Raw genomic sequence first — 22500 nt, 5'->3', positions numbered from 1 at the left:
CATAATTATACAATAAAGTCCATCAATCAAATCAGTACGTGATAGAGACACACGAGAATGTGACGTAACAGTTTAACCCTCATCTCTCCCTCATGGCTCAAAATGACCCAAACCCTAAAATTATACTTTTTATTCTTTTTTTTTTCTAATTTTATTTCATTTTGATCATATTTTTTAATGCAATTTTTTGGGAGATTTTTTTTTTTTTTTTACTTTTAAATGACTAGATTTGATCAATAAATAAATAGTAATTTAAGCACATTTCTTCAACTTAAATTCAAAATAACTCACATTTTCATGCATAACCCTTTTAATTCAGATCTAAATATCTAACATTGGGTGTCTTTTCCGACCTCTTGTGGAAAAAACATAATATAACATGATATTTCATGACTCTAGATGGCCAGAGAATGTCTAATAAGGGGAGAACTTCCACTCTCAGTAAACTCCCGGCTTCTGAACTGGCTGCAGTTCCACTCTGGCTCCACATGAGGGCGCTCACAGGACGAGTGCAGTTCCACTCTGGCTCCACATGAGGGCGCTCACAGGACGAGTGCAGTTTCACTCTGGCTCCACATGAGGGCGCTCACAGGACGAGTGCAGTTTCACTCTGGCTCCACATGAGGGCGCTCACAGGACGAGTGCAGTTCCACTCTGGCTCCACATGAGGGCGCTCACAGGACGAGTGCAGTTCCACTCTGGCTCCACATGGGGGCGCTCACAGGACGAGTGCAGTTCCACTCTGGCTCCACATGAGGGCGCTCACAGGACGAGTGCAGTTCCACTCTGGCTCCACATGAGGGCGCTCACAGGACGAGTGCAGGTCCACTCTGGCTCCACATGAGGGCGCTCACAGGACGAGTGCAGTTCCACTCTGGCTCCACATGAGGGCGCTCACAGGACGAGTGCAGTTCCACTCTGGCTCCACATGGGGGCGCTCACAGGACGAGTGCAGTTCCACTCTGGCTCCACATGAGGGCGCTCACAGGACGAGTGCAGTTCCACTCTGGCTCCACATGAGGGCGCTCACAGGACGAGTGCAGTTCCACTCTGGCTCCACATGAGGGCGCTCACAGGACGAGTGCAGAATGAATGGGGGTCTATGGCGCTATACCCCTCAAAATCCACTTTTCTCAGGATATCATTTTTTGTCTAGTCATTTGAACGTTGTATTCGAAAGGAGATGCAAAGAAATTACACATTGCTGGATGTTCGATTTTTTAGAGTCACTTATTTGCTTTAAAAAGTCTTTTAAAATGCTTCCTTCCTTCCTTCACTGACCAATCAGCGTTCATTAGCAGAATGCTAGCGTGTTATGGGCAACAACAACTCAACCTGTAAGAAATCGAAAGGACAGAAGTACTCGTTCATTCAACGTTCGACCTATAACCCATGTTGAACTTGCAAAACCTACAATCAAATCTGAGATTTCTCAACGGCAATCGGGTGAAAGAGACACATTTAGCCGTCTAGCGCCATAGACTCCCATTCATTCTGCACTCATGGGCGATCGCCCCCAGTGGAGCTCTGGTGGAACTACAACCAACATTAGAAGGATGTGTTACTTTTTTATATTTCGACCATAAAAAAATGTTGTGTGTATTCGTGGTTCAAATGCGACAAAAGTCCTGTGGTCTTGGACATCTCTGATGAACACTCAATTGTAATTTTTTTTTTTTTTTTAAATGACCCGAGGGAAGGATGAGGGTTTAATAGCATTTCTCTCACTGGAAAGGTTGTGCTGATCTGGATATGATTCACAAAAACACACGTGACAAACCCATCCGAGGTCACTTCACTACAAGCTACACCTTTACCCACAATCACCTTCAAACCGCAGGAGCAAATTACACCGAAACCCACCGCCATCCCCACACACACACACACACACACACACACACACAACACCAAGCTGAAGAGTCCTTTATACATAAATAATGTTCACACACTTACAAAAGGTGGATTAAACGCCACGTGTTCATCATGAACTGCCGTCTCGAGGAGTCCAACGGTATAAAGAAAGCATTAGTCGTGACAATATTGCACAAGACATAAATAAATAAATAAACTCAACACAAACTAATTCTCACTTCACCATCAGGAAAGGAATCCAGGCCAAAATAAATCACCACATTAACCCCAAAACCACTCTTTACAAGAAGACATAAGACACGTGCGAATACAGTGTGTTTCTGCACGTCTAGAACACTGACTAACTCTCTCACGAACACTGATCCACTAAAGGTTGAAATGTAATGACCGGCCCATTGAACTCGCTCTCTTCTGGGACTCGTCTATTCTTCATCACCTGCTTGTTTTATTGATCTCAGTCAAATCAAGCATCAAGCGTCTCCCTATAGTCATAATCCTGCATGAATCGTGCAGTACTGAATGATAGACTTCTCATTGCTGTTCCTCAAACCTACTGCTGAATTTCTAATCGCACTACAGGGTTTGTATCTCTAACACTGATAATCTTAGCACTGATAAAGTATGGAAGCTTGTTTCCGCCACAGAGTGGAAAATAAAAAAAAAGGTAATTGCGACTTTTTAATCTCACAATTTAGATTTTTTTCTCTCACAATTGCGAGTTTACATCTCAGAATTGCGTGATATAAAGTCGCAATTGCAGGTTATAAAGTCAGAATTATGAGATATAAAGTCGCAATTGCGATAAATATACTTGAAATGACTTTTTTTCTCAGAATTGCATGTTTATATCTCGCAATTCTGACTTTATAATACGCAATTGCGAGATATGAACTATTCTGAGAAAAAAAAAAAAAGGTCTGTCTTTTTTTTTCTTAGAATTGGACTTTATATCTCACAATTGTGAGAAAAGATGTCAGATTTCCGTGATATAAAGTCGCAAAAATATAAAAAAATCGTGACTATTTCACGCAATTCTGACTTTATATCACACAATTGCGACTATTTAACGTAATTGCGACTTTATTTCAAGCAATTCTGACTTTATATCACGCAACTGCGACTATTTCACGCAATTGCGACTATTTCACGCAATTGCGACTTTATTTCACGCAATTGCGACTATTTCACGCAATTGCGACTATTTCACGAAATTCTGACTTTATTTCACGCAATTCTGAGAAAGATTCTGAGAAAGTCAGAATTGCGAGATGTAAACTCGCAACTGTGAGATAAAAAGTCGCAATTATCTTTTAAAATGTTTTATTCTGTGAAAACAAGCTTCCATAGATAAGAAAACGTGTCGCACGAAAAAAAATAAAAAAATTAGATATGAAGTGACATTGTTGTAAGACGGTAGAAAAATATCTCCTGTTGCTTGTTGCACATGTCGAGGTGGATTAAATGTGGCTTTGAGAGCCATTACACAAAATCACTTCACAGAAGCGTCAGCAGGGGGCAGTCACTTTTTTGGGGATGTGAGCTCTGATTGGCACATCTTACCCACCTATAGCAGGACAGATATGCATAATCAGGAAGAATGAACAAGACAGTAAAAAAAAAAAAAAAAAAAAAAAAAAAGTCAAATATAAAATGACATGCAGGGCAGTACAAATAAAAAAAAGTGTGGATGACCTAATAAAAAAAAAAAAAAAAAAAAAAAAACACATTCAAGAGGAATTATTCGCTAAAAAACATCTAGAGTGCTCATGAACACAGCATCAATAGTTTGACCGTTGAGCTTATTCAGGGTTTTCTGCCAAAGCAAGTCCGTCCTAACAGAGTTCAGCTACAAGACTGGATATTCAGTCTTACTATTTGTTAATAAAATGCATTTTATGACTGCAAGCCAAAAAGCATCTAAACCAGATGCTAGCAATTGAACTCCAAGGGCAAAGTCCCTGGAAGTGAGTTTAGATATGAGCTCCTCAGAGTTTGACAAACATTAGTATCTTATGCAAAAAAAACTAAACCAAAAAACAACAACAAAAAAAATTAGTAAATGACAGTATGTTGTACAGCAATTGATTTCAGTGCCCAGTAGTACCGCTAACACTTGGAAAATGTGGCAATTACTTCCCAGATGTAATTTTCAAGTATTAGTACTGCATCTTAAACTGGGAAAAAATAACACAAAACTAGAGAGCAAAAGAAATTAATGGTATTGTTGGCTGAAATGTTCATGCCCAGTCGGTCACTTGAGGCGCTGGGTGACATTAGCAAGCGCTACAGCGAAAGCTTGCACAGCTGAGAAGGGATACTGAAAGTCCAGTATGTACGCGTTCCCGTCGATCCTTCCGAACTGCATCACCTGGACGGAGCAGAAGAGGATAGGAGTTAGCAGACGAAACCACTTCTGAAGCTTGTGTAAAAGGCAATTCAGGGCTCGACATTAAGCCTGGTCCTTCAGATGAGTAAATCAGTTGTTCACTTGTCCGAGTAGAAACGTTGCAAAATAGGATGCTATATCTGTTATGTTAAATTCTTACATTTAATCAATGAATTCAATTAGATTACAGTCAAACCAACATTATTCAGACAGCTTCAATATTTCTCACATCATCACATTCGCTTTATTATATATATTATATTTATTCGCTTTAGTTTTTTTTTTTTTGGTGCTGGGCAACGATTAATCGCATCCAAAATAAAAGTTTGTGTTTACATAATATATGTGTGTGTATTATACACATGCATGTATATATTTAAGAAAAATTTGTTATTTATATATAAAATATTTACAAATATATACATCAAATATCAATTGTAAAATGCATAAATATATATAAATGCAAATATTTAATTTTGTGTGTGTATATATATATATATATAAAAATATACACACACACATGCATGTATACATTTAAGATTTTTTATTTATTTATATATAAAAAAAATTATATTTATATGTAATATAAATTGTAAAATGTATAAATATATACACATGCAAATATTTAATTATTTTGCATATATAAATACACACACATGCATGTATATATTTAAGAAAATTTTGTTGTTTATATATTTAAATATTTATATTTATATATAATATAAATTGTAAAATGTATAAACATATATACGCATGCAAATATTTCTTAAATAAATACTGTACATGCATGTGTGTGTGTGTATTTATATATAAAAAATTATTATACACATTACACACATATATTATGTACAAAAAAAATTCTTTTGGATTCGATTAATCTTTGCCCAGCACTAATTTTTTTTTGTTTTTTTTGTCGTCCGGTCAGGCGAGTCAAATTCTCTTTAACTTGCCCGTTCCAAAAAAAACAATCCACTTGTCCCGGACAACCAGACAAGCGTTAATATCGAGCCCTGCGATAGATGTCTTGTGTACCTGTCTCCCCTCGAGCTCGATCTGGAAGTTCTTCGCCGACTCCTGCGTGACTCTTCCTCCGAAGTCCAGTTGGTAAACCTGCGTGGCTTCGTTCCACAGAGGCTGTTTGTTCGCCATGATGTAGACGAACCCCTGGCTCCCGAGGCCACGGTCCTCCTTCTCGTTAGCCTTTCGACATTTGACTTCGTCCAGCTCGCATCCTCCCGCACGCAAGTTTCTTTTAGTTTTCCAGCTCTTTTTCCCACTCTGGCTCTGGTTCATCAGCTCATCTCCGCTGATGAAAAGCTCTGGTTCGCTTTCCGAACTGTCCTGGAACTCGTTCGTCGTGGCCTTGCTCAGCTTTTTGGCTTTCAGCTGCTCTTTCTGGCCTTTTGGTTTCTTCTTGTCTCGTCCGCCTAATCTCGGACTCGAGATGAGCGAGTTGAAGTCACCAAGGGCGCGACCCTCTTTCTTAGACTTGTTTCCACCTCCTTCTGTGATCGCAGGAACGTTGGCTTCATCGGTCCGACTGTTTTCCAGCCGCTTTCGGTTCTTCTTCCCAAACCGATCCGCTCTTTGAGGAACCGGGCTTTCGTTGAGCGAAAGCACTTCTTGAAAGCCTTCCCCGGCTTCAGCGATAGCTTCCGGTGGACTGACCACATTTTGGAGATCTGGAGGTGGTGAAGAGAGAGGAGGTGGTTGAGGAGGAGGAGAAAGAACAGGTTTATCCAACATATGGGAAGTCTTTGGCGGAAGGGAAGGAGCAGGACCTTGAGGACTTGGCAAAGGTGGACAGGGATTATAAGAACCCCATGGATGAAGAGAAATGGGAGTCACCGGTAAACTAGAACAAGACGTCGTCCCAGGATACATTGGTGGGAAGCAAGCAAGGCTAGGCAAATTTGGTGGATAACCCGGTGGCAAGACCACTGATTGATCTTGCTGGGAAAAGGGAAGAGGAGCGACCAACTCTTTGGGAGATTGTGGGCGTGGAGAAGCTAACGGGGGACCGTTATAGCCAGCACTTGTTGGATAGGGCAATGCAATCTGATACGCTCCTGCTTGCTGGAAAGTTGTGACATTAGGACTTGTCGGAGACTTGGGCGAGAGGACAAACGGGAGTCGGGAAACATCCAGATGTTGTGCGGGGCTGAGAACGAGCGGAGGAGGTTTGTGGGAAGCAGGAGGGACTCCAGAAGTGGGAAGAGTCGTGGTACGCTCTTGAGGAACCCAGATCTCTTCCGTAGCGGATGGATCCCACTGATACGGAGGAGGCCGTTTGACTGTCAAACTCACTACCTCCGTGTTAAGAGCCATTTGCCTTAGAGACTGATTCAGTGACTCGTCCTCTGTAAAGCCGGAGTTGATGTACTCGGTTCTGTCTCGGTTTCCACCGCCACCGGTTCCGTCGATACTGAGCAAATTGTAGGAGGACTGGGAAGGCAAAGGCGAGGCACTGTTTGAGTGCACTATAACAGTGCTGTGAGGAGCACCCCCCCCTGAAGGTGGGAAATCTTGTCTAATTATTGTCCCACCGGCTATTCCATTACTCCCACTGCTGGAAGCCGCACTGCTAATCCCATTGTTACTACTGCACTGACTGCACGTATAAAGAGCCGTCGGTCCTCTCGGCTGGTACGAAGCTGACAAGGTGTTAGCTTTAGCCTTGGAGGGAAGAGTCCTCTGGGGATCAAGCATCTGGGAAACTTTTAGCGCAGCTTCCCGACTGTTTCGCCTCAAGGTAGCATGAATCAAACTGCTGTCCAATCTCTGGCCAGGGTTACGCCCTCCTCCAACCTGATTGGCTGAGTCAGGGTAAGGAGGCGGGTCTCCGCTTGGTATAGAGTACCTGGGCACAGTGAGACGGTTTAGCGTGGCTGAGGCGTAGGGCATTTGCACCTTCTTCCCGTCAACGGTAGAGGAAGATGACGAGACCCTGAGGGTTGCAGAGCTTCCCGGGCCCTGAAGCGTGTAAACATTCTGGTTGCAAACTAGCCTCGTGCGCGGACGGCACACCTCCTCTACATTTCCACTGCTGTCAAACGTGGTGATGCGTTCGTAACCCAATGGGGTTTGGTACTGAGTTGCTTGCGCACCAGTTGGATACAGAGTCAGATCCCCTTTCTTTTGACAAGCGTCCCCTGAGGATTGAGTGCTAGTGTTGCTCCCCGATGAGGTGGAGTTTGTAGAACTTGACGCGGCAGAAACCGTGCCGGGGTAAGGAGGAGGCGGGTTCATTTTGCTAATCTCAAGAGGGGCGGTAAAAACCACCGCATCACCCTCAGCCAGTTGTGGCGCAGAACGAGTCGTTTTGATTTTAAGCAGGAGCTCGTGCTCCACCCGCTCTGTACTGTGCTCTGCTGAAGGGGGAGCGACTTGTATTGTAGTTTGGGGAAGCTGAATGACTGGGCATGATGGTTGACCTGAGGGCAAAGCTGGGACGGGGATTTGGATCTGATGCTGCTGATGCTGCTGCAACTGCTGCTGCATTTGCTGGTGCTGTAGCTGAAGTTGCATCTGCATGTGTTGCTGTTGGATCTGATGCTGAAGCTGTTGCTGCATTTGCTGTTGCTGCTGCATCTGTTGGATTTGCTGTTGCATGTGTTGCTGTTGCTGCTGCTGCATGTGCTGATGCTGCAATAACTGTTGTTGCTGCAGTTGATATTGTTGAAGCTGTTGCTGTAGCTGCTGTTGTTGATAATGTTGTTGCAACTGATGTTGTTGTTGTTGTTGTTGCTGTGATTGCTGCTGTTGTTGTTGTTGGGATTGCACAACTAAAAGCCGACCAACATCCATTCCTCCAAATATTACCTGTCCAGGACTGGAATACCTTGCAGGAACGGTATATTGTGCCGTGAGCACATTATCCTGCTGCTGTCCTTGGTCCGAGACTCCAGGCGGTGCCACAGTTGAAGTCGGATTGGATAATACATCCAACTGGACGTTTTGATTGGCTAGTAGGGATTGGACTAGGCCGATGCTTTGTGTTGGGGACATGGCTTGGGCAGGGCTGTGTATGGGGGCAATGGGTATGTTGACAGTGCAAGTTGGATTATCATCAGTGATTCCTGATGCTCCCGTGACCGGCAGGTCATCCTCATCCTCACTGAAGACATTAGGACTGAACATAGGTAGGTTAATGTATTCCACTGAGATCTTCCTCACCTCAGGGAGGTATATGGTCATCTGTCTGGGCTGGAGGTGAAGCAAACTAGTCTTGTAGATAACTAGTAAGAGGGGAAATATATATTAAATTAGGCAAAGTGGGATGCATAAATACATTTTGTATAACCACTAGGGGTGTAACGATACCCTCATGTCACGATTCGATATTATTGCGATACTTCAAAGACATATGATAAAAGGTTAACAAAAAAATTTGCTATTGATTAAAATACTAAATTTGGGGGTGGAAATGAATAGTCTTGGACTTGGTGCTGAAACCCAATGCACAGAACAATAGAGACACCAGAATAACAATATTCATGATTCTGAAGCTGAAAACACAGGATTATTTTAGAGTCGACGAATATGCTTTCACTCTGTCACTGACTAGATATATTTAAAATAAGGTATAGGCCACTTTTTACTGGAAACATCAGACATTTGCCATTATCAGGACCCACAAATATGCATTATTATACATTATATTCAACATTATATATAGTAGTTTAATGTCGTACTGACACTAAAACTTGATTTATTTATTTATTTTCACACAAATTTTCATTTTGGGTGAACTATCCACCATACATATTGTCACAGTTTTGTATTGCGATATATTGTGACACGATATATTGTTACACCCCTAATAACCACATATCATGTGGTTCATATTACTGAAAAAAATACAGTACCTGCACCAAGATTTGCAGGCAAAAACGCTGCAAGCCCCACAATTTTGAACTTTGTTCCCCATATGTTAGACGTAACTTGCGCGAGATAATTGTGCTACAAAGCAAGGAGACATAAATATTAAGAGGGAAACATTCCGTGCGCTAATGTAATGCATATAGAGATGTTTTTACAAAATGTGGTGTATAACTAAAGAAAATACAGTACCTGTGTGATGTCATCTAGGGGAAACTCTCGCCGAGTCAAACTTGGAGAGCCAATGGAGGGCTTGCGAATGGGTAAACGTGGCGATCGGGATATTTCCTGCGTGGTTCGGGAGATCTTGGGGGACTTACGGGGATCTATGTTTATCCTGTTGGTAAAGGGACACACTAAGTCTCTACAGAGAAGGTAGCAAACGAAGAGAAGAGTTCAAGGTGAGTTCGTAGCAGCATGCAGTGCAGCAGTACATTGACAAATCATGTGGATCCTCAAATCTTATGCAATTCTGAAGCTTCATGCTACTAAGATAAACTGTATTTTAGGAAAGCGGGATGCATTTATTGTTACAAGTGATTCCAAATGATCAAATGTTTTTACATCTCTTTGAAATTATCAATGCTTTAGCCATATCAAGTGCAATACAGATATTCTACTTATACAAGTTAAAGTCGCCCTGTGGTGAAAATCCAGCTTTTAAATGTTGTTTATGTGTCTATGTGGTGTTTTTAATACGCTTTAAGACAAACCACGTGTAAATTCATAAGTCGACACCATTGCTGAGTATTTCCTCCTTAAAGCTGCAGTGAACCAAAGACAGTCTCAAACACACGCTTTGAAATCGCTGGTGTTTCTGACGTCACAAACTACCTTGTAACCAATCAGATCAACGTGTGATCGTCAACCAGTGGATCTCTGAGCTGAGTGAGTGAGTGGAGGCGGGGCTCATTTGCATATTCATAGAGCCGCGCATACTAAATGAGGCAAGGGTGTCGAGTTACACTCAAGCTATTTTAAGGCATGAAGACTAAATATGTCATTTTGGTGATCAAAGATGAGTTTTAAAGGATAAAATGATGGACTACAGGGGGACTTTAAGAAAAGCAATACAGTCTCACAAATCTAAATAACATGCATTACCTGGGAAGTTTGGGAGACTTGCTCCCTCTGGAGATCTTTGGTGATTTCTTTCCAACCCAATCATCATTGAGCTCAATGTCACTCGAATCTGAGCAATTGCAGCTGTCAATCATGGAGGGGATGAAGTTGTTGCCATAGACTTCATCTGTGATAAAAGAAACCATTTGAGGAACAAGAACCAGTACGGCATTTTGGTACAGTTTATTTTCTCCTTACTTTATTTAGATTTTCTCCACATAAACAAAATAAATCACACAATTACAGATACCACTGAAATATCACATTTATGTATTTATACTCCTTGGTAAGTATAAGAATTCCACATGTCTTGTAAATAAAAAGGGGCATTTTGGTACAGTTGGTCAAACCCAATCACACGTTCTTGTATAAACCAACCTGTTTTCCCATCGGTCTTTGGGTCCATGATGACAAATTCAGGGCGAAGTTTGCTAATCCTCCGGCCTTTGAGAATAGGAACAAGCCCTCCTAGATACTCCAGATATAGAGTGTAGCATGGGCCGCCGACCTCAGGGTTGTCCTCGGTGCGCTTCATGGTGCAGTGCAAACGCTCGTTACCTGTCGTTGGATAACTAACAAAGTCTCGCATGTTGTTGGGATCTGGGATGGGAGGCTAAAGGGAGGAAAGCGTGCCAGAAAAACAGAGACAGATGGAAGAATGGGAAGCAATTGTTAAGGATATTCCTTGAAATTAAGTGATAAACCAAAAATAACTTTATAACTGGTTATAACTGTGTAATAATAATTAACAATATGTGCTTACTATAGGGTTAGGGTAGGATTAGGGTTTGGTTGAGGGTTAGTTGCATGTAATTATGCATAATTTACTGTTATTACTATGGTGAGTACATGTAACATGTGTAATAAGGACACTGTAAAATAAAGTGTTACCAAATAAAAGTGTAACCTAAAATATTATTGCACATAAAATGTCCTTGAAATAGAGAATATACTACACACTGCAAAAAATGCTGTTCTTACTTAGTATTTTTGTGTTGTTTCCAGTCCAAAAATCTAAAAATTCTTAAATCAAGAAGTATTTACTAGAGAAGTAAAACTACATAAGAAATTATTTTTTGTTTTCAGATAAACAGTACGTAACTTAAGTAATTTTTGCTTAAAACAAGCTAAATTATCTGCCAGTGCAGTAAGAAAAAAAAACTTAATTCAAAAAAACTTAATAAAAACATAATCTTAAAACAAGATTATTTTCCTTACTGCACTGGCAGATAATTTAGCTTGTTTTAAGCAAAAATCACTTAAGATACTTTCTGTTTATCTGAAAACAAAATAGAATTTCTTATGTAGTTTTACTTCTCTAGTAAATGCTTCTTGATTTAAGAATTTTTAGATTTTTGGACTGGAAACAACACAAAAATACTAAGTAAGAAAAGCATTTTTTGCAGTGCACAACCTTAAAACAAGCAAAATGATCTGCCAATGGGGTCAGAAAAATAATCTTGTTCCTGTTTGAATTAAGATTATTTTTCTTACCTCACTAGCAGAACATTTTTGCTTTTTTAAAGCATCAACTCACTTAGTTTTGATTTATATTCCCGGAAAACAGGACATAATATCTTATGTAATTTTACTCATCTAGTAAATGCATCTTGATTTAAGAATTTTTTTATATTTGCACTGGAAACAAGACAAAAATACTAAGTAAGAGAAGCATTTTTTGCGGTGCAGAAACTGAGTCTGTAAAGTGCAGGAGATCTTAAGTTTGTACCTTAACGGTGGGAGCGAAGGCAGAAGACACGTATGTGCTTAGGCGAGAGGGCATGCTGAGCTTGGCCACGTCTTTCTCCTCGTGAACCGCACTGGCGATGGCCTTTTGGCAGAGCATCTGCAGGCTGGCGACTCGGTGTTCGACACGGAGCACGTACAGCGCCGGGCCACAAGCCAGGAACAGACGCGAGTCTCGATGGCCCCAACAAAGCGTACTGATCGGCCTCTGAATACACATGAGCATACAGTCAAACCAAAAATAATTCTTAAAGATTGCAGCAGAATCATAACGCATCTCACAGCAACCGTGTTTTCATTACTGAATGATTCAGCATTTTGAATGAATCGGCTGAGTCAAAGATTCAATGACTCATTCATAAACAACTGCCCCATTCTTGAATGAATCGGTTGAGTCAAAGATTCAAAGATTAAATGACTCATTCATAAACAACCGCCTCATTCTTGAATGAATCGGTTGAGTCAAAGACTCAATGACTCATTCATAAACAACCGCCTCATTCTTGAATGAATCGGTTGAGTCAAAGACTCAATGACTCATTCATAAACAACCGCCTCATTCTTGAATGAATCGGTTGAGTCAAAGATTCAATGACTCATTCATAAACAACCGCCTCATTCTTGAAAGAATCGGTTGAGTCAAAGATTCAATGACTCATTCATAAACAACTGCCCCATTCTTGAATGAATTGGTTGAGTCAAAGATTCAATGACTCATACATAAACAACTGCCCCATTCTTGAATGAATCGGTTGAGTCAAAGATTCAATGACTCATTCATAAACAACTGCCCCATTCTTGAATGAATCAGTTGAGTTAAAGATTCAATGACTCACTAATAAACAACTGCATCATTCTTGAATGAATCGGTTGAGTTAAAGATTCAATGACTCATTCATAAACAACCGCCTCATTCTTGAATGAATCGGTTGAGTCAAAGATTCAATGACTCATTCATAAACAACTGCATCATTCTTGAATGAATCGGTTGAGTCAAAGATTCAATGACTCATTCATAAACAACTGCCCCATTCTTGAATGAATCGGTTGAGTTAAAGATTCAATGACTCACTAATAAACAACTGCATCATTCTTGAATGAATCGGTTGAGTTAAAGATTCAATGACTCATTCATAAACAACCGCCTCATTCTTGAATGAATCGGTTGAGTCAAAGATTCAATGACTCATTCATAAACAACCGCCTCATTCTTGAATGAATCGGTTGAGTCAAAGATTCAATGACTCATTCATAAACAACCGCCTCATTCTTGAATGAATCGGTTGAGTCAAAGATTCAATGACTCATTCATAAACAACCGCCTCATTCTTGAATGAATCGGTTGAGTCAAAGATTCAATGACTCATTCATAAACAACTGCCCCATTCTTGAATGAATCGGTTGAGTTAAAGATTCAATGACTCACTAATAAACAACCGCATCATTCTTGAATGAATCGGTTGAGTCAAAGACTCAATGACTCATTCATAAACAACTTTAACTACAAACAAAACAATTTTACGAGTGTGTGCAGGACTCTATAGTTCATTTATGTAAGTGAGGAGAGCAAAATAAAGTAAACTGTGACATATTATACCCAAAAATTCTTCATACAATTTTTGCAATCACATTTGTTTCAATAATAAAAGAAAAAATCCATGATAGCGTTTTTATGATTTTTATGAGAGAGGAAAATATTGTGAGACTGATTACGTTGGATGTCAAATTTCCCACAGCTTTTGTATTAGAAACAAATTTTTCTACTTCAAAATTTCAGGTTTAATTCAACGCGTTACTTGCAAACGGCAAGTAATTATTTGTGAAATTTACTAACAATTTTAGAGAGAAAATTATTTTAAAAAATTCAGTTCTTTCAAATGCTTTATTACAGGGTCCACTATATTGTTTGTGTTTATATGAGCGAACGCTCACCTGAGCAGGTGTTTCCAGTGAATAAATGTTTTCACCACGAACATTGTAAAACTTAACAATGGCATTTCGGGTCACTTGGGAAGGGTCAGAGGTCATTATGAGTCTCTCCATCCCAGTAACAGCCAGCAAGTCGCCCTGAGAGCACCACTGCACGACCACATCTGACAAACACACACACAAACACATCAATTTTGTATAGAAAAGAGTAGTTTATACATAATTTTATCATCAGTAAAAACATTTAAAGTGCCTCTTTTATGCTTTTGTGGATATGACCTTTCATGCAGTGCAGTTTGTGAATGTGAAAGCTCTGCAAAGACCAAATAAAAGTCTCCTAAAAGAAAGAAGCGATTCTGATCTGCTGAAATGAGTCAGTGATTCCAGTCTCACATGTAGCTAATTTGCATAATGCCCGCCTCTCGTCTTGATTGGCTGAGCAGCATCTCTTAGCTCCGCCCTCAAACACTGTAGTGTATCTGAGACTGGAAGAGTTTGGCTCGTGTTGTTCATGTGGAGAAGACGCTGTTTTCTGAGATTGATACGGTAAAACCCACGCCATCGTCACTGTTCGTATCACTGAGATCAAGAGCTGAGAGTCAGATATGATAATGAGCGTTTGCTTTCTGACCAATCACAGCAGGGCAGCTCTCAGAGAGGCGGGGCTTAGAGAGACTGAATCTCCGAACGAAGCGTTTCAGACACTGAGAGAAAATGAGGTGATGCTGCAGTGCAGATTATTAGTAAATTAAAGTGTTTTTTGATCTTGGATGAATGTAAACATACTGTAGGAGCCTTTAAAACAGCACAATAGGGGCACTTTAAAATTGCAAAGTAACAATGATCATTCACATATTTATACATGGCATCAGTGTATTGATTAAGCAAATAATGATTAGTTTAGATTGTATTGATTTCCTCAGTCTAAAAACAAATCAATGATGCAAACTTCATCAAATATAAATTCTCTAGCTCTACAGAAGACAAAATAAACAGATGAAATGTATAAAGAAGAACCTTTGAGGCCAGTGCGTATCAGCGTAGGTGAAAGGTCATCATAGTTGCTCATCAAGCTGATGTCTCCAGACGTGAAGCAGACGGTCAACACCGGCTTCAGACTGTGCACTACAGAGGAAAACAGTGTGTTTTTATTGTTCATTTATAGGGTTATTAACTAACTAGGGATGCACAGACTGTGCACTAGACGAAAAGAGGGTTTTAGAGGTCGTTTCTGTTGATTTTGGGGTTTTCTTTTTGAGTAAACAATGAAAAATGATCATTAAGGCGAGACACGGCAGGCAAAAACATCGGATTTTTGGATATTTGTCTTCAATAACACGTCTTCTTTCAGACTTGTGGTGAAAAAAAGTCCCACATACACATTTAGGTGTTTATTTTACTACACTTTGTCTGTTTGCGTCTGTAGATTTCTCATAAATTCAACAAAAGTTGACGTTGTAAATCAACATGATGCTCCCTGTCATCACATGCACTGTTAGAAAGCTCTCTCTCTCTCCTGTACAATGCTGTCGGATCCAAATATGGTCCAAATATTTCCTTGTTATCAGCAACCAATCGTGAAAGTAAAAGGGCTGAATGCGCAATCTTTTCTCAAAATTACTTTTCTCTCATTCTCCAAGTCCGAAATGTCCACTTCAGTAGCACCTCTATAGTCAAGTCAAGTCAAGTCATCTTCATTTATATAGCGCTTTTAACAATGTAGATTGTCTCAAAGCAGCTTTACAGAGATAAATGTATAATTTAACGTAAGATTGTTTTGGCTTTATAGCGGTTCTTTAATAAAGTTATTTTCCAGCTAAAGTTAGTTTTGATTGATTCGCTTCCGTCGCAACGATCATTTGTTTTTAAATTAGGGCCGCCAAGACGACACCATTCTCTCTACACAGACTTTAGCGAACCTGTGAGAAACGCTGATGGCGTTCAGATGCGCATTAAGAACGGGTTCTATAATTATGTGCGTTTGAATATATGTGTGCAGGTTTGGAATTCCCTACAAACCAAGCCTAAACAAATTACTGGTGTTTCCTTATAGTTTTGATTCAGAATTTTATTTTATTTTATCAATTCGGGGTAGATACGCAAATTGAGTTTTCCCGACGACGCGTTATCTGTAGAGTGGGAAAGGGATCCTCCATAGGGAGAGACTAGTTGGCCCTTCAGCACTGCATTGACATCGGGTCCAGGCGAAGGTCCTTCATCAGATCTGGAAACGGCCTGGATCCGGCAGGCTGCGGGAAAACCTTGGGATAAACAAAGACACTAAAATTAGCGTAGATGCCATTCTTCTCATGATGTAACAAGTACATCAGGATTTATGGGAAGTGTTCCCGGTTCCAGCTGACCTAATCTATGCAGCCTAATATTGAATTATAGAAGTCTATAATGTATTATGTGAACGCTATGTCAAAGAGATGTGTCTTTAATCTAGATTTGAACTGACAGAGTGTGTCTGCTTCCCGGACAATGGTAGGAAGGCTGTTCCAAAGTTTTGGTGCTAAATAGGAAAAGGATCTACCGCCAGCAGTCGATTTAGATATTCTAGGTATTATCAACTGGCCGGAATTTTGAGATCGCAATAGACGTGAAGGAGTATAATGCGTTAAGAGCTCGCTCAAGTACCGCGGAGCTAAACCATTTAGTGCTTTGTAAGTAATCAGCAATATTTTAAAATTGATGCGATGTTTAATAGGGAGCCAGTGCAGTTTTGACAGAACCGGGCTAATATGGTCATACTTCCTGGTTCTGGTAAGAACTCGAGCTGCTGCGTTTTGAACCAGCTGTAGTTTGTTTATTAAGCGTGCAGGGCAACCACCCAGTAGAGCATTACAATAATCTAGCCTTGAGGTCATGAACGCATGGACTAATTGTTCCGCATTTGTCAATGAGAGCATATGACGTAATTTAGATATATTTTTAAGATGGAAAAATGCGGTTTTACAGATACTAGACACGTGACTTTCAAATGAAAGATTGGTATCAAAGAGCACACCCAGGTTCCTAACCGACGACGAAGACTTAACAGAGCAGCCATCAAGTGTTAGACAGTATTCTAGGTTATTACGTGAGGAAGTTTTTTGTCCAATAATTAGAATCTCTGTTTTTTCAGAATTTAGAAGTAGGAAATTACGAGTCATCCAGTTTTTTATATCAGCTATGCATTCTGTTAATTTAGTGAATTGGTAAGTTTCGTTAGGTTTTGAAGAAATATAGAGCTGAGTATCGTCGGCATAACAGTGGAAGCTAATTCCATGTTTCCTAATGATATCTCCTAATGGCAGCATGTACAGAGTGAACAGCAGCGGTCCTAGTACTGAGCCCTGTGGTACGCCATACTGAACTTGTGATTGATAAGACATCTCTTCATTTACTGCTACAAACTGATAACGGTCAGATAAGTATGATTTAAACCATGCTAGTGCAATTCCACTAATGCCAACATAGTTTTCTAGTCTATTTAAAAGAATGTCGTGGTCAATGGTGTCAAACGCAGCACTAAGATCGAGTAACACTAATAGAGAGACACAACCATGATCGGATGATAAGAGCAAATCATTTGTTACTCTAACGAGAGCAGTCTCAGTACTATGGTATGGTCTAAATCCGGACTGAAAATCCTCGCAGATATCATTTCTTTCTAGAAAGGAACATAGTTGTGAAGATACTGCCTTTTCTAGTATCTTTGACAGAAAGGGTAGATTCGAGATCGGCCTGTAATTGACTAATTCTGAAGGATCAAGTTGCATTTTTTTAACAAGCGGTTTAATCATAGCCAGCTTAAAGTTTTTTGGTACGTATCCTAGAGACAAAGAGGAATTAATGATATTAAGAAGAGGATCTATGACCTCTGGAAGCATCTCTTTCAGTAGCTTAGTCGGTATAGGGTCTAACATACATGTTGTAGATTTAGATGATTTAACGAGTTTAGTAAATTCTTCCTCTCCTATAGCAATGAATGAATCAAATTTTTCCTCAGGGAGACTACAATGCACTGCCTGATGCGATACTGTAGTAGACGGTTGCATAGTTATAATTTTATCCCTGATATTATCAATCTTATAAGTGAAGAAGTTCATAAAGTCATTACTGCTGTGCTGCTTGGAACCTTCTGTGTTTGAAGCTTTCTTTTTCGTTAGTTTAGCCACTGTTTCAAATAAATACCTAGGATTATGTTTATTTTCTTCTAATAGGTTTGAAAAATAAGCAGATCTAGCAGCTTTTAAAGCCTCTCTGTAAGCAATCGAGCTCTCTTTCCATGAAATGCGAAATACCTCTAATTTTGTTTTCTTCCAGTTGCGCTCCATTTTTCTGGCTGCTCTCTTAAGGGCCTGAGTGTGCTCGTTGTACCACGGCGTTGGATTATTTTCTTTAATCTTCTTTAAGCGCAAAGGAGCAACTGTGTCTAAAGTGCTGGAAAAGAGAGAGTTAAAAGTTTCTGTTGCAATATCAAGTTTTTCTAAGCTATCCGGGATGCTAAAATGATGAAACTGATCAGGAAGATTATTAATAAAGCAATCTTTAGTAGCAGAAGTGATAGGTCTAACATATTTGTAACACGGAGTCGGCTTTGCAGCCTTGGCTAAATGTAATTTACACGAGACTAGATAATGATCTGAGATGTCATCGCTCTGCTGCAGAATTTCAACGGCATCAACATCTATTCCATGTGATAATATTAGATCTAGAGTATGATTACGACGATGAGTAGGTCCTGACACGTGTTGTCTAACTCCAATTGAGTTTACAATGTCTTTAAATGCCAATCCCAATGCATCTTTTTCATTATCGATGTGTATATTAAAATCACCAACAATTAGTACTTTATCTGCAGCCAATACTAACTCTGATAGAAAGTCCGCAAATTCTTTGATAAAGTCTGTATGGTGCCCTGGTGGCCTGTATACAGTAGCCAGCACAAATCTCAAACGTGATTTATCATTTTTACTATATATTTTTACATTAAGCACTAACACTTCAAAAGAATTATATTCGAAACTTGATTTCTTAGTGGTTTTGAAAATATTACTATAAATTACAGCAACACCACCCCCTTTGCGTTTCAGACGGGGTTCATGTTTATAACAGTACACCAAGCCCATCAAGCCCAAGTACGTCTATACACCAAGCTCTCCAGTCTTGTACCTAGTTATATTATGAAGACATTTACAGAGGGATCTGTAAATATATTATTCCTAGTCTGATTTATATAACATTTTATTCCAAAAAACAGGGCGAAAATCATTTTTTTAAGGCTATTGACAGTATATTCTGATTTACAGGATAACAAAAGTAGATATCCATAAATCCCTCTGTAATTTTTTTCCCCATCTAATATGTGAACACAATGAAAAAATAATTTTTAACCTGGCTTTATCCAATACTCAGATTTAGTTTTTTTAAATATATGCAAATCAGCGCATATTTAATTAGATATGGCCTAATTTGCATATATAAACATTAAATTACAGAAACCTTGTAATACATTTTTTTCTCATCTTAATGTAGGTAATCAACTGGGAAAGTTTCATGGTGATATCTGCTAGTTAAACATTTTACCCTGTTCACCTGTAGTGTCTCGCCTTAAAGAAACACCAGATAGGGTTTTTATTGTTAACTAGGGATGCAGCGATGTATAAAACTAAAAGTTTCTTTAAATTATTAATAAAAGTAAAATCACAGTTGTACAGCTGCATTTACTGGGGAAACTACAGCCTGTAAAGACTAGAACGTTATTGCACTAATGGTTTGTTTTATATGCTTGTAATAAACGCACGTCATGAGAAGAGGCTTGTACATCTCTCCCCTCGACTGCACTTTAACAAGCACAACAGAAGCTCAAAATCAATATCCATCCTGAGGTGAGCTGTAAAAATAGATTATTTTGTGACTAAAGCCGGGTCACACTTTTAACCACGATGTGGCCGTCTGAGACAAACTTAGCAAATCCTAAAAGATTCCTCAGATCCGAGGCTAAGACCTGAAGTCTCTGATCGTTAGTTTGACGTGTTCACCGACAGCCGATTAAAGGGATACTTCAGGATTTAGCATTAAGCTTTGCATCAGTAGTAAACCCGTAGTGTTCTCGAGTGACCGTGCTTCCCTCCCTCATGTCCCCCTGAGACCAGAGATTTATGTATTTTTTGTCTGGAAAAAATCCTCCGATGCAAAAATCGTCATTTTGCGCCATCTGAGGATTTTTTGTCCAGAGGCGAGAGACTCCAGCCAGTAGGAGGAGCTGTCCCGCATGTCCTCAACCCACCCATAGGGGGAGGTCACTCACAGAATGTACACATAGGGTCAGCCATCTTTCTTTGGAAGCTAAGCTAGCAGGCTCTTGCTCTGTGGAGAAAGCTGAGTAGTAGGGGTTACCATCCTCTTTCTCCGGCCGTCGAGATCGTCCAAAATGTCCGGGATTCGGCTTTTGCTTTCTGCAGTCGCCATTCATTGTTTACATGCACACCTTTTGTTTCAGTCTAACTGAATTCATTCCGATTGGTGAATCTGAATGTAGTGTTTACATGAATGCTAAACAAGTGATCGGTTGATGTGCGTTTTAACATTGCTAAGAAAATTCCCGCTCCTCCGTGAGAGATACGAGACCGGTGCGTCTCACAGGTGTCGCTCATAAGTGATCACGCCACCGGCCTCGCACCGTTCTCCCTCAGCCCTCAGCCTCGTCCTGCTCGCCACAGTAAACATGATGACGTTCTCCCGCGGCCCTCAGCCTCGTCCTGCTCGCCACAGTAAACATGATGAATGGCGACTGTAGAACGCAAAAGCCGAATCCCGGACATTTTGTGCGATCTCAAAAACTTGTCACAGAGACTCACTAGTAGCCTAGCCTTGTTTAACTGCGCGCTCTTACCGGTAGGCGTGGCTTGGGAGTGGCCTCTTAGGGCAGTGAAGCAAGTGCATTCTGGGAGTTGTTGTCTTTCATCCACATGAGCCAAAAATACATTTTCTGGCTTTTCTCAGTCTATAGAAAGCTCCAAATTCTAAAATAATTTCACATTTCTTCTACATAAATGACCCATTTTAAATACACATTCATCTTTCCAGAGGTGAAGAATCCCTTTAATGACCGTTGATCAAATAAGGCGGGACATATTGAATGGCTCCTCCTCCTTTTCAAATAGCCAATCATGTTTAGTTTAGTTTACCTCACAGACGGCGAATGGCACCATGGAAACGAATCCGAGCGCTGATGATACGTTGGGTTCAATAGTAACGTTAGAGGTGTGAATAAACTCTAGCCATTTCATTCTGAAAACAGAGTAAAACTCGAGCGTTCAAGGACTAGCCTGACAGTCACTCATTATAGCAGAGGGGGCGGAGCTTTAGATTCTAGAGAGCATTTGATTGGACAGAAGATGTGAGAGACTAAGTTTTGAATGCTTATATCTCCTAAATGCGAATTGTGTCATTGTTTTGGAACAGCTTATTCATAACCTTAAGGCTAACATATTTACACTAAGAGCTAAAAAACTAAAGTTTTGCTATCAGGGGTCTTTGAGACGCAGGGAACTGGGCTGGTGATCCGGCGTTACCCTGCAGAGGAGTGTAATCGTCCGAGTCCGTGTCGCTCTCGCTGCTGTCCTCCACTAGAAAGCTGGGATAGTTCCAGGCCATGCTGGCGATGCCCTCGGCCTCGTGGAGGAGAATATGAGCCAGCATGCGGCCGTGACAGTCCATGACGATCACCTGCCCGTCCGCCGTGCCAAACAACACCTGAGGGCCAACAGGAAACAGAATTATTACATTTTGAAAGATTGATTAAATTGACCGTTTTTGATGATAAATGTGTATTAAATCAAATCTAGAAAAATAAAAACAGGCAATACCGAATTTATGGAAAAATTTCATAAGGCCGTGTTATTGTAAAAAACTAAACAAAACAAAAACTAAATTATTAAATTGTTGAAGTCAATAGAGACATTTTGATTATAAAAATTGAGTTTAACCATGAAAAAATAATTCACAGAAATTAAAACAGAAAACACAGAATTTGGGAAAAAATTTAATCAGAAATTTTAATAGGGCCCTAAAATTTAATTTTCGCTAACCTTTTAATAAATTGCTGTTAAACTGAATGATTGCATGATTTAAATTTATTAGACGTGCATTTTGATTATTAAAATTGAATTAAACATACAGATTTTTATATATATATATATATTAGGGCTGTGAAAAGATTAATCGCATCCAAAATAAAAGTTTGTGTTTACATAATAAATGTGTGTGTACTGTGTATAATTATTTTGTATATATAAATACACACACATGCATTTATTTAAGAAATATTTGCATGTATATACTGTATATATTAACATATAATTTATATTATATATAAATATTTGTATATATAAATAACACATTTTTCTTAAATATATACATGCATGTGTGTGTATTTATATATACAAAATAATTATACACAGTACACACACATTTATATATTATGTAAACACAAACTTTTATTTTGGATGCGATTAATCTTTTCACAGCCCTAATATATATATATATAAATAAAGCAGATTTCATAGAGCCCT

At 39.6% G+C, this 22500-nt stretch overlaps 1 protein-coding gene across 2 annotated transcripts in view; it reads right to left on the bottom strand.

Annotated features, from left to right (window-relative positions):
* The window catches only part of tulp4a (TUB like protein 4a), a 31856-nt gene that overhangs the window by 547 nt on the left and 8809 nt on the right, over positions 1-22500 (bottom strand). The window contains exons 5-14 of one of the 2 annotated variants that reach the window (XM_084406210.1): positions 21502-21682; positions 14954-15061; positions 13940-14100; positions 11991-12215; positions 10640-10874; positions 10244-10388; positions 9332-9503; positions 9127-9220; positions 5291-8496; positions 1-4240 (exon numbers count right to left, since the gene is read on the bottom strand). The exon at positions 1-4240 is cut by the window's left edge and continues 547 nt beyond it. In XM_084406210.1, the coding sequence (XP_084262336.1) occupies positions 4124-4240; positions 5291-8496; positions 9127-9220; positions 9332-9503; positions 10244-10388; positions 10640-10874; positions 11991-12215; positions 13940-14100; positions 14954-15061; positions 21502-21682 (4644 nt within the window). In that variant the 3' untranslated portion in view covers positions 1-4123. The remainder of the gene's footprint in view (positions 4241-5290; positions 8497-9126; positions 9221-9331; positions 9504-10243; positions 10389-10639; positions 10875-11990; positions 12216-13939; positions 14101-14953; positions 15062-21501; positions 21683-22500) is intronic. The other variant, XM_084406211.1, reaches the window with a different exon arrangement.

The sequence above is a fragment of the Rutilus rutilus genome (genome assembly GCF_951802725.1).
Source record: "Rutilus rutilus genome assembly, chromosome: 4".
NCBI classification, from domain to species: Eukaryota; Metazoa; Chordata; class Actinopteri; order Cypriniformes; family Leuciscidae; genus Rutilus; species Rutilus rutilus.
This window is presented reverse-complemented; position numbering and strand designations above follow the sequence as displayed.